This window comes from Cervus canadensis, chromosome 16 (genome assembly GCF_019320065.1).
Source record: "Cervus canadensis isolate Bull #8, Minnesota chromosome 16, ASM1932006v1, whole genome shotgun sequence".
Classification (NCBI taxonomy): Eukaryota; Metazoa; Chordata; class Mammalia; order Artiodactyla; family Cervidae; genus Cervus; species Cervus canadensis.
The window spans coordinates 53,109,886-53,123,213 of record NC_057401.1 but is presented as its reverse complement, the minus strand read 5'-3'; the positions used below and the strand labels follow the sequence as shown (position 1 = coordinate 53,123,213).

At 43.9% G+C, this 13,328-nt stretch overlaps 1 protein-coding gene across 2 annotated transcripts in view; it reads right to left on the bottom strand.

Moving 5' to 3' along the window:
* MYO10 (myosin X) overlaps nt 1-13,328 on the bottom strand; it is a 256,083-nt gene that overhangs the window by 34,509 nt on the left and 208,246 nt on the right. For both annotated transcript variants that reach the window (XM_043489225.1, XM_043489226.1), the window contains 3 exons: nt 7,894-8,018; nt 7,687-7,801; nt 263-369 (listed from right to left, as the gene is read on the bottom strand). In XM_043489225.1, coding sequence (XP_043345160.1) covers nt 263-369; nt 7,687-7,801; nt 7,894-8,018 — 347 coding nt within the window. The remainder of the gene's footprint in view (nt 1-262; nt 370-7,686; nt 7,802-7,893; nt 8,019-13,328) is intronic.

Here is a 13,328-nt window from a genome sequence, read left to right as displayed (position 1 = left end):
AGGAACTAGGGAAACTATTTAAATATCTCGCCTGGTCCACCCCAGTGATGCCACTGCTCTGAGAAATCACGAGCCCCTGTTCCCACTTCCTGCCCAGGTCAAGCTAACTGGCATTACCAATTAGGAGCACTGCCCTGGCCCTCTCCTTAGCCTGGTCCTGATAAGAAACCATCTGGGTCTATTTTAAATGAAAGCATATAATAGCCAGCACCACGGGGTGAAACATACCAGACACATCCCCGCCCCTCTGCACACGTCTTACCTTGCCAAGTAGCCCAACACATGGGCCCGGATGACCATGGCCGCCCGCATCACCTCCTCTTCCCGTCGCTTCTCCAGTTTCTGCTCCAAGGACTCACGAAGGAAGACCTGCCCAGGAGGGAGCGGCACGTCAGAACCGCAGAATGTGGCTGGTACAGGGAAGGCCTCTCTGAGTCAGAGATCTCTTTGGGGGGGCGGAGAGTGGGGGGTAAGGCTTTTTTTCCTCTCTCCGATTTTTGCTCCAAACACAAAGAGCAATGCTACCCCGCACAGGGAATCTCAAATTCCTAGTGGGGAAAGGATTCTTTTTTTTTTTTTAATATCCCATCTGTCATGGACTCAGACTTTTGTAAAGTGTAGTCAAAAATATATTACCAGAAAGAAAAAAAAAACCAAACAAAAGGATATTTAACATAGAAGTCCTACTTTTTTGGTTATTATTAGTTCAACAGGCATAAGATGACTGTGAAAATGCCACCAAAGTTTATAAACACTTACCTCATTGTAGTTCAGGGACCAGCACTAGTCTACACTAAGTAACAAGAGATACGAAAAGACTCCCTGATGAAAGAAAGAAGCGGAGGGGGAAAATAACCACAACATTTGTAAGACGTTATTTGTCATCACGTGGGAAGTCTCTCTTTATGCTGTCAAGTGATTACAATCCAGCATCTTGGCCTCAAAAATAATGCACATAAAAAATTGTCCTTTAAGAGTGTAATTCTGTAAACTGTTTGAAATGAGCTCTGCATCACTGACGCTACATCTCAGTTCAGCCACCATAAGACAATCAGAATCAGGACTAAACAGATGGTAGCTATCTGCTGGCCTGTTTCTGGCTATGGGCACTTCAATACTAAGCTTGTCATTTACATAAAACAAGTGTGTCTGGTAACTGGCATTTGTATCAGAATCCCTAATATTTGAAAAGGTATGAAAATAAAAGACCCTCCCCTCAATCATGGCAGGGCTTCCCTGCTGGCTCAGACAGTGAAGAGTCCACTGACAATGCAGAAGACCCAGGTTCCATCCCTAAGTTGGGAAGATCCCCTGGAGAAGGGAATGGCTACCCCCTCCAGTATTCTTGCCTGGAGAATCCCATGGGCAAAGGAGCCTGGCGGGCTGCAGTCCGTGGGGTCACAAAGAGTTGGATAGGACTGAGCCACTAACACTTTCACTTTTCAATCATGGGAGCTTTTCATTTTGTAGTTTTCAATGGGATGCACCCCTAAGAAGTTTTGAATTATTACCTAAAAAAACTAATGCCAAATACTGATCTGGGGTTAAACGACACACCCCCTCATCCATGATTTCTTGATTTATGCTCCTTTGACTCATTCTGGCCTATGACGATGCATCATGTCCCCTGATGGCACATTTTTTCCAGACTCTCTGCTCTATTTCTTCCAAGACATTTAAGCAAAAAAGCAAATAAAGAATTCTACCACCATGTGACTCACAGAAACCTTACCTACTCCTGCTGTGGATTTCTGCACATTTGTAAAACTCTCCCACAACACCTCTCCTAAAAAGTCTTTTCATACAATGCTCTTCCTGCAATTGCAAGTAATATGCTCCACTGATGCATAAAGAGACTGCAAGGTTAGTTAAAAAAAAGAAAAAAAGTAAAAAGCAGAAGCTACAAGCATAAAGTGTGTTTGTTTGATAATGATAAAAAGTTTCCAGAAATATGAATCTCTACCAAAACCATGGGTCAGCAGCAGTTTTCACCAAGACTGGACTTCAAAGAAATATTTAAACTTCTCTTTGAGATGACTGTTCTACATTAAGGAGCTTACTCAAATGCTTTTGCTCTGGTCAGTGTTTAAAAGAAAATGTAATAAAGTCTTTTTTTTAAACATTCTCCATTTACTTTTTTTTCTTTTGGCCGAGCTATGTGGCATGGCATTCCAGATCTTAGTCCCCTGACCAGGCATCAAACCTGCACCCCTTATAGTGGACGTGAAGCTGTAACTGCTGGACCCCCATGGAATTACTAAAGTTAAATCTTGATGATGAGTGATGATGGTTGTGGTGACATAATAAAACAAAAGTGTTAATTCCAAGGAGCCATATATTTATCACATGAACAAACAGGAAGCTTTCTGAAGGAAAAAGATGCTTGCTTCTTAGAAGGAAAACTATGACAAACCTAGACAGCGTATTAAAAAGCAAAGACATTAAAAAAAAAAAAGCAAAGACATCACCTTGCTGACAAACGTCCATATAGTCAAAGCTCTGGTGCCTCCCGTAGTCAGGTAGGATGTGAGAAAGAAAGAAAGAGAGAGTCACTCAGTCGTGTCTGACTGTTGGCAACCCCATGGACTACACAGTCCATGGAATTCTCCAGGCCAGAATACTGGAGTGGGTAGCCTAGCCCTCCTCCAGTGGGTCTTACCGATCCAGGAACAGAACTAGAGTCTCCTGCATTGCAGGCAGATTCTTTACCAAATGAGCTATCAGGGAACCCCAGGAATGTGATGGTTGGATCATAAAGAAGGCTGATGACCAAAGAATTGATGCTTTTCAACTGTGGTGCCGGAGAAGACTCCTGAGAGTCCCTTGAACTGCAAGGAGAGCAAAGCAGTCAATCGTAAAGGAAATCAATCTTAATACTCATTGGAAGGACTGATTCTGAAGCTGAAGCTCCAATACTTCGGCCACCTAATGAAAACAGCCAACTCACTGGAAAAGACTCTGATGCCGGAAAAGACTCTGATACTGGGAAAGACTGAAGGCAGGAGGAGAAGAAGGCAGCATCACTGACCATGGGCATGAACTTGGGAAAACTCTGGGAGACGGTGAGGAACAGGGAGGTCTGGAATGCGGCAGTCCATGGGGTTAAGAGAGTCGGACATGACGGACATGACTTAGTGACTGAACAACAACATGGAGGGAAAAGCGTTTCACACCGAATCAGAAGTCTGAAGACTCTCTTGATTGGATCAGAATCAGAGAAATACCTATTTTAGTTTCATGCCCATCAAAGAGAGCTCTCTGCTCTGCGCATTAGACTTACATCCACATCTTTATCTAGATCCTCTTTCCATGATGGAAAATGGAGTAAAATGCTTGAGAGACCTGACTTGGCTTCACTAAGAACATTTACCCTGAATTTACGCAGTGACACATGGGAATTGATGCCAGTTCTTCCAGCCCAGGGTGTCTTTTGCCACGTCACCATGTTCCCAGGACACAGCCAAGATAAAGTCAGCAGGATCCAGCTGCTGTGAGTGGAGGTCCTTGTCGGGAATCATCAAACGGCTTAGGAAAGGTCAACACCCACTCAGGGGGCTGCTCGGCCAACCTTGACTCACTACCCAATATGAACATTTTCCTGTAGCTTTTTTTTTTTTTAATCCTTTCTTTAGATAGCTTAAGAGCCTATGGATTATTCTAGGAAACATGTCTTTTTAGAACACCTCTTGCAGACTTTATTGCCACAAAAGAAGTAAGGTCTGAAAGTGTAGTCCAGGTGACCGGAAAAGTGAAACTTGCTGGAGTCACAGGGCAGAGGGAAAAGTCGAAGCCAGGAAAAAAAAGAGGGGAGCAGCTGTCCACCTCTGCCCCCCTAAACTCAGCTTCTCAGCAGGGACACACATCACATCTCCTGCTCGGGCTGCTCCAGGGGCTCAGCCAGCCTCCTGTCTTCTTTAGGGGTGCTTCCCCAGCAGAGATGAATCCTTGCCTTCCAACAACTAGATGTGTTTTTAAGCCTGTGAATTCAGACCTGGTGCCATGTTTAATTTTCTGACTACAGCGCTGCCCACAGTACCCTCCATCGTGGAAGTGTCAACAGAAACTTTTTATCCAGAAGATCTGGATGTTCCTTAGTGGTTTACGGGCTTAAATGCAAAGACCTCTGGCAGCAGCACAGACAAAAACACTGCTAGCATGTAATTAAGTCTAAAGTTGGTCAAGGTCAAAGCTATTTAGTGGATAAAATTCAAATGCTCTCATGTTTACATTTACTTCCTAATATTTACATGAAATGATAAGCTTCCATTCTACTACCAATGTGTCACCAGTTAAAATTTAACTCCCCTTTAAAGACTTCCTTTTCTTGAATACTTTTCTGATCGTTTCAATTCACAGTGAGCTCTCTCCTGGAGCTATGTCCTCATTCCTTAAAGAGATCACACTATAATTTATTAGTTGTATTGAAAAAAACCCTGATGCTGGGGAAGATTGAGGGCAGGGGATGACATGGTTGGATGGCATCATCAACTCAATGGACATGAGTTTGAGTAAACTCTGGGAGATAGTGAAGGACAGGGAAGCCTGGAGTGCTGTAGTCCGTGGGGTCTCAAAGAGTCGGACATGACTGAGCAACTGAACAACAATAATAATGGGGTGACATCTCCCAGCAAATAAGTAAACCAGGGCAATGCTTTTCTGTCTCTATATCCCTGTGCAACACCCAGTTCTAAGCTGTGCTGGGGCCTGACTTCCATTTGTAAATGAAGTTGGACTGGTTTTTCAGTGCTCGGTGCTCAGAAAAGTGACTGCTATTGGCTCGGTAAGTCAATGAACTTGGATACTATTCCACCATACAAGGAAGGGAGATAGGAGGAAGGTATAATATAGAGAATGTAATATATTATAGAGACTGTAAGATCCCAGGGAATCTTCCTGACCCAGGGATTGAAGCCGGGTCTCCCGCATTGCAGGCAGATTCTTTACCAACTGAGCTATGAGGGAAGCCATGACACAGGAGGGGGCTTAATCCAATTTAGGGGTGAGTTTTGATGCAGGGTGAGATGAAGAATGTCAGGAAGGATTCCCAGAGAAAGACAAATACCATGTGATACCACTTACATGTGGAATCTAAAATATGTCACAGATCAACGGATCTACAAAACAGAAACAGACTCACAGACATAGAGAATAGGCTGGGGGTTGCCAAGGGGGAGCAGGGTGGGAGAGGGGTGGATTGGGAGTTTGGGATTAACAGATGCAAACTATTACAGGACGGATAAACAAGGTCCCACTGTATAGCACAGGGAACTACATTCAATATCCTGTGATAAACCATAATGGAAAAGAATACAGAGAAGCACGTATATATGCATATAACTGAGCCACTTGGCTATACAGTAGAATTAACACAACACTGTAAATCAACTATACTTCAATTTAAAAAAGAAAATTAAAAAAAAGGATTCTCATCAGTCTGCATCCAAGCAGACTTGAAGGAGAGGGGAGAGGTCCCGGCAGAGAGACCTAACGAACCTGCAAGGACACACACCCCAAGGATCACCAAACACCCCAATGAGTTACGCCCCTGCTTAATCTGACCAGGGTGGGTGGAACCTGTGACTTTCTTCTAGGACGTGGCAGAGGTGAAGGGGTATCACTCTTGTGAGTATATTACATTATATAAAAGACTTTGTGACCCATTGGGAAATGAGCTGTCTAGCCTCAACAAACCAAAATCAACAAAACTGCAGCACCCTGCTTCTGCTGGCCCTGAAGAAGTGGGTGGGCCCAGGGTGAGAACACCAGTGGGTGATTTCCTGAGCGACTGCGCATGTAACAATCTTGTGTCGTTCCCTGACAGTGTGTGTGTGTTTTCGGCACTGAGCTCCTACTATGCGCGCTGTGTAGTACACAGTGTACGTGCACTACATGGGGTAAGAAACGGTGGGAAACTCTAGAAGCTGAGAGCAATTTCAGGGTAAGCAGCCTGCAGGAAAAGAGACACCTGGGAAAGACTGAGGGCAGGAGGAGAAGGGGACGACAGAGGGTGAGATGGTCAGATGGCATCACGGACTCAATGCACATGAGTTTGAGCAAGCTCCGAGAGATAGTAAAGGACAGGGAAGCCTGGTGGGCTACAGTCCATGGGGTCGTAAAGAATCAGACACAACTGAGTGACTGAACAACAACAAGAGTCCCACAACCACAAAGAACTCAATTCTAGAGCCACATGAGCTGGGAAGAGGACCACAAGCTCAGGAAGGGAATGCAGCCCTGGCTGACAGGCTGAGACCCAGAGAGAGGACCAGCTATGCTATGCCTGGACCCCTGACCCACAGATTCTATGAGATCACTGACTTGTGCTGTGAAAGCTGCTAAGTTTATGGCTGATTGTTACACAGCAATAGGTAACTAACACAATACCTCTGCATGCTATCTCTACTGGATGCGCGTATACTAAGTCACCTCCAACTGATGCCTAAATACTTGTCATTAATTTCACATCAGTGTTAACAGATTGAATGTCTAGCACCCCTTTGCCCCCAGTTCATATGCTGCAGCCCTGTCTGTCAGTGTGATGGTATTTGAAAATCAGGCCTTTAGGAAGTAATTTCATTTAGGAGGGTGAGGTCCCATGATGGAAAGAAGGAAGACAGACCAGAAGTCACTCTCCACCATCTGAGGACATAATAAGAAGGCAGCTGACTGTAAATAAAGAAGGAGCCCTTTGCTAGAACCTGACCATGTAGGCACCCTGATCACAGAATTCCAGCCTCCAGAACAGTGTGAAATAAATGTGTGTGTTTAAGCCATTGTTATGGTATTTTATCAGAGCAGCTCTAAGACGAAGATAGTCAAACTGCAAGATACCTGTCTCTCTTTTCCTCTTCTTCCTCTCTTTTTTTAATACAAAGAAACTCCTAGGTTAAAAATATAATCTGAGCAGCAACTTTAAAATACTTCTCTGACACTACACTGCTGCTTGCAGGGTCAGAGGATGAGGTTGGAGGAATATCTGTAACTCTGAGGACATCCATACACTCAAAGGCCAAGCCCCAGTTGCCTGCATTTCTGCCTCTCCTAGTTGTAAGACATTGGGGGTGGGAGGGGAGACAAGGCTGGAAGATCAAATGTGGGTTTTGGCCATTTCTGATACTGGGAATAAAGGTCGCGCTGCCAATTTTATGACTAATTTTTGCAATTGAGGCCAGACTGTTCACCACTTAGCTAAGGAGTAAAGGCCTCATACCTGCACGTGTAAGAATAGATTTCACCTTGGCCTTCAGGACTGGACTTTGGGCAACCTACATGATTTCAGACGACTTGTTGGTCTCCCACACAACAGCTCCTGTGGTGCACAGCGAACGCACAGCGTTACGACAACGCAAAGTTAGAGGGTCTGGGGCCTCACTTCTTAGATGCTGGAGGCTACCCAGCTCTTCGCTGGCACTGAGCTGCCTATCAGCCAACATCTGCTGACTGAATGAATGAAAACATACATAGGACCTGATGTGTCAATGGCTCCCCAAGAACAGAGTCCCCAAAGAGTCAAGGACTTCAAATAAAAGGTTAATGGTGGAAGGACAAAGAGTGTTGGCCAGCGTGATACCATGATACCATCTTCCTAACGCTGAAAAACAATTGGTTAGCAGTCATCACAGGACACTGAACTCAAACATCTCTCCGGGGGTTGCCGGGCCAGCCATTCGCTCTCTGAAATCTTACCTTCGTCTTCCCCAGTTGCCACTCACTGTTGGAGGCATCATAGAGCTGCAGCAGGGCTGTGCACTTGCCCCTGATGTCCTCAGGCAGCGCCACGTTCCTCATCAGCACCTCATACCTGCAACGTGAGAACACCCAGCGTCACCTCGGGCTACAACCCTTTCCCCAGTCTCTCGGAAAAGAAGGAGGGTCTCTGCAGCTCCATCTTGCCTTTTGTAAAAGTCCTGGAAGGGTCTCCGGACGGCATAGCCAGCTTTCCGGATCCTGACTGTCTCCAGCATCCCCGAGTATCGCAGCTGGTTGACCACGACTGCCTGGTCAAACTGGTCCGGCATCTAAAATGTGCCAAGAGGTGAGAAGATGAGGTTATTAACAAGACCACCCACACCATGGTTGTACTCACATACACTTTGGGCCTACAGAAATACATAGAAGAGAAAATGAACTCATCCCAGACTTGAACTCATCCCAACTACAGACTTGTCATAATAGCCAGCACTATCAACCCTGCCCCATCCTTAGCCCCCTACTCTTTGTTCCTGGATTTTTTGGGAATCAAGTCCCAGATAGCACACCCTCTCATTTGTAAACATATATCATTTTTTTTTTTTACTTTTTTTTTTTTTTTTTTACACCACACTGTGAGGCATGCAGGATCTTAGTTCCCCAAACAAGGATCAAACCCGTGCCCCTGCAGTGGAATCATGGAGTCCTAACAATTGGACCACCAGGGAAGTCCCCCCATCAGTATCATTTTTAAATAGAACTAAAACCCTATTATGAGTCTTCCCTGTAGCTCAGATGGGAAAGAATCTGCCTGCAGTGCAGAGACCAGGGTTCAATCTCTGGGTCAGGAAGATCCTCTGGAGAAGGAAATGGCTACCCACTCCAGCATTCTTGCCTGGAAAATTCTCTGAACAGAGGAGCCTGGAGGGCCACAGTCCATGGGGTTGCAAACAGTCGAACATGTCTAAGCAACCAACCATTTGATCACTTTTCATCACAATACTATTATATTTAAAAGATATCAATAATTCCTTGATATTAATATCCAGGTTCAAATTTCTGATTATTTTACGAATATCATAACCAGACCACCATTTTTAATCCTATGTTTTCCAGAGAAGCTACAGTGTCAGACATTTATCATTTTGTTTTTAATACTTCAATTTCCAGGCATTTTTTAGCTGAAGAATGCTGTGAAGTGACCCAGAGAGGACTGGGGGAGGAGTTAGGGCCTGGAGAGGAAAAGGAGAGATTGCAAGTAGAGAAGAGAAACAAAAATTCTCAACTTCTAGTCAAACACCCTGTTTATCGCGATCCATACTATGATCACTAAATATATTAATCCCAGAACACACAAATGAAAGACAGAGGAAATGAAACCAAGACTTAACATTCTGAACTGTGTTCTCAGATCTGCTCAGTTGCCAAAAAAACTGGCACTGCTGACAGGACAATGGTCTTTCAGGGAAAAGCCCAAAAGTAGGCCACTTCCCATTCACAGCTTTTTGAGCAGTGATTTGTTTTTTAATCCAGACACCCCATTTCCTTTAATTAACTTGTATTTTGTTATCTTACAAAACTGTGTATAAGATGACCGAAAAATAGTGCCATAGGGCCCAGAGATGTCAAAAAGTGCAAAGACATAAAGTGGCTTAAATTTGTGAGCTTTAAAAACACAGCACAAAATCAGGCTGAAAGGCACATTATCCTCTTTGCTTTCCAAGTTAGCAAAACATAAATCTGAAGAAAGCTCTGCAAATCTTTGCAGTGTTTCATGGAAAAGTTGCTGTCCCATGCAGCAGAATGACTTCTCTCATATTTAATTTCTCCTAAAACACTGTAGTCAAACTGTCTCTACTTGGCAGTATTCTACCCGAATCTAGCCAATAAACTAGGGCAACTACCCAAAGAATTGTGGCTCACTGCTTTCTAGTCTTATTTCAAATATTCTTAGACAAGAAAGAATAGAATAAAAGCATGAAAAAATTAGCCTTGGTTACTCCTCTACTTAATCTTTGGATTAAAAAAATGGAGAGGTGCAACAGTTCTGAAGGTATGTGGTTAAAATTTCTTAGATTTATTTGGGATATAATCTGAATCCACAATGACCACCAGAGAGCTAATATAAAACAAACACTGAATAAGACATCAGGCTTAGTTAAGTATTAAATTCATAATCAGAGAAATCTACAAATTTCATGTTTAATCATTTGATGCTTCGAGACTTGTCCAATTTAAGAAAAAACTCTCTAAACTTTCACCATTCCTGACCCATACTGTTTTTCCCTTGCTCCTTTTCTTCCGATCTCTACTTAACAAAGTCCATACAATTCCTTAGTTTGGTACTAGTTATTAAAACTCTAAAAAATACTACTAAACGGACACCCCCATCCATAAAGTCTGGCCGCACTTACCATCTTCCAGTCCCTCCGAGGAACATTCCACATTCAGTTTCGCTCTCAGGCCAAAATTCATATGGAAAACAACTGCCACACTGACCTTTTCGCCACAGCTAAAGACACTGAACAATAATGAACACCATTCCTGTGCTTTAAAAAGTGCTCGGTCGCCATGACAACCCCTTCCATTCTCGGGCTAATTAGTGTGGTGTGGTTGTAGGGTTTCATAGAGCCCAGGGAGGGGAGGGTGGGAGGCAGCCACCAGGAGTGGCCACTCTTTCCAGGCTCCTATTGTGACTATGCTTCTGCCCCTTCATAGAAATTTAACCAGGGGAAGGCGGATCTCTGGGCAGATTGTCACCCTGGGCAACCCACAGGGCCATCACGAGGGGAGTAGACCTGTATTTCCATTGGTGGGTCTCTTTTGAGTTTTAACTTCCTTTTCTTTCTGGTTCAAAGATGACACAGCTGGAGGAGGGGGGGACGGGGGGACAAGTCACAGCTTAAAGGCATGTGTCCTTTTAAAACTTCCCTCATGGCCTCCAGTCCACACCAGTAACTAGTTGTCCAGAACGGGAGGGCCCCCCCTTCCAAGACTGCCTGCAGCGTCCTAACTGGGAAGTTTTGCTGGCCAACAGTTGAGGAGGATTTGGGATATAACAGCCAAGAACTAGGGTAATTAAAGTCCCAGGAGATCCATTTACCAAATATTAAATGAATAAACACCTACTATGCGTCAAGGTTTTGTGATCCATGCTTGGGAAGAGAACATAAAGATAGGTGCTAGGTTCTTTTTTTGTTTTAAACCAACAACCCTCACCAGAGTAGTGCATTCATTATAACTGATGAACCCACAGGATATATCCTAATCACCCTGAGCCCACATCTGACATCAGGGTTCACTCTTCAGTGTTTACATTCTGTGAGTTTTGATGAGTGTGTAATGACATGTGTCCATCATCAGAGCCTCACACACAGTGGTTTTGCTGCCAAAGAAATCCTGTGCTTCATCTATTCACCTCTACCTCTCCCCAACCCCTGGCAACTACTCATATTTTTGCTGTCTCCACAGTTATTTTTTTTTTTAAGAGCAGTTTTAGGTTCACAGCAAAATTGAGAGGAAAGTACAGAGAATCCCTTATACCTTCTGCCCTTCATTTGCATAGCCTCACGGGCTGATTCTGTCTCCAACTACCCTGGAATTGAGGAGGGTAACAGGTATGCCAGACATTACTGCTTATACAGTAGATAGCCTAATATCAAACTACATCTGTCCATCTGACAGATGAATGGATAAAGAAGTTGTGATACATATACACCATGGAATATTACTCAGCCATAAAAGGCAAGGCACGTGACAGTTCTAAAAAGGTAAATGCCTATTATACAGAGTGAAATAAGTTAGAAAGAGAAAGACAAATATCATACATTAACACATATATATGGAATCTAGAAAGATGGTACTTTAAAAAAAAAAAGAAAGATGGTACTGATGAACCTATTTGCAGGGCAGCAACGGAGATGCAGACATAGAGAACAGACTTTTGGACACAGTGGGGGAAGGAGAGGAAGGGATAAACTAAGAGAGTAGCATTGGAACATACACATTACCATATGCAAAATTAGACAGTCAGTGGAAATTTGTTGCATGACACAGCCATGTCAAACCTGGTGCTCTGTAACAACCTAGAAGGGTGGGAAGGGGTGGGAGGTTTGAGAGAGAGGGGGCATACATATACCTATGGCTGATTCATGTTGATACAAGGCAGAAACCAACACAATATTGTAAAGCAACTGTCCTTCAATTAAAAGTGAATTTGATCTGAAAGAGACACGTGCACCCCAATGTTCATCACAGCACTGTTTATAATAGCCAGGACATGGAAGCAACCTAGATGCCCATCAGCAGATGAATGGATAAGGAAGCTGTGGTACATATACACCATGGAATATTACTCAGCCGTTAAAAAGAATTCATTTGAATCAGTTCTAATGAGATGGATGAAACTGGAGCCCATTATACAGAGTGAAGTAAACCAGAAAGATAAAGAACATTACAGCATACTAACACATATATATGGAATTTAGAAAGATGGTAACAATAACCCTATATGCAAAACAGAAAAAGAGACACAGAAGTACAGAACAGACTTTTGAACTCTGTGGGAGAAGGTGAGGGTGGGATGTTTTGAAAGAACAGCATGTATATTATCTATGGTGAAACAGATCACCAGCCCAGGTGGGATGCATGAGACAAGTGCTCGGGCCTGGTGCACTGGGAAGACCCAGAGGAATCGGGTGGAGAGGGAGGTGGGAGGGGGGATCAGGATGGGGAATACGTGTAAATCTATGGCTGATCCATATCAATGTATGACAAAACCCACTGAAATGTTGTGAAGTAATTAGCCTCCAAAAAAAAAAAAGAAAAGAAGAAAAAAGTGAATTTAAAAACACATTGAAAATTAAAATCGTGTTCCTTGGGAATATGGAAGAAAGAAAAGTACCGAGATGGTACAGGTGGTAGGTGAATTTGAATTAAGATCCCACAAGTCAGAGTCTGGACTCTCGCATCTACAACTCAGTGCTGGGGGGACGGGACATTCTACACAGAGAGCTCAGCTCACACCAAAAAGGCAGAGAGGGAACCTGCGCTGACAGTGGACACGGCGCTCAAGTCTGAAGCCACTGCTTCCAGAATCAGGGGCCACCCGCCGGGGTCAGACCTGGGCTGTGGACGGACCTCCCCTCCCTCCTCCATTGGTAGTGGCAAAACTGGAAACCAGACCAGAGGGATGGCCGGGTATACGCTGATATCATGCCCATCACGAAATGTTATGTGCCCATTAAAAAATAAGCCCAAATTAAAAATGCTCCTGTAGTGACTTCCCTGGAGATCCCAGTGGTTAGGACTCTGTGCTCTCACTGATGAGGGCATGGGTTCAATCCCTGATCGGGAGCTGTGATCCCACAAGCCAAGTGGTATGGTAAAAATAAATTTAAAATAAATTAACAAATTAAATAAGCAATAAATATTAGATACAAATAGTATATAAAATGATTAAATAACATATAAATGGGCTTCCCTGTTGGCTCAGCTGGTAAAGAATCCGCCTGCAGTACAGGAGACCTGGGTTCGATCCCTGCATTGGGAAGATCCCCTGGAGAAGGGAAAGGCTACCCACTCCAGTATTCTGGCCTGGAGAATTCCATGGACTGTATAGTCCATGGGGTTGCAAAGAG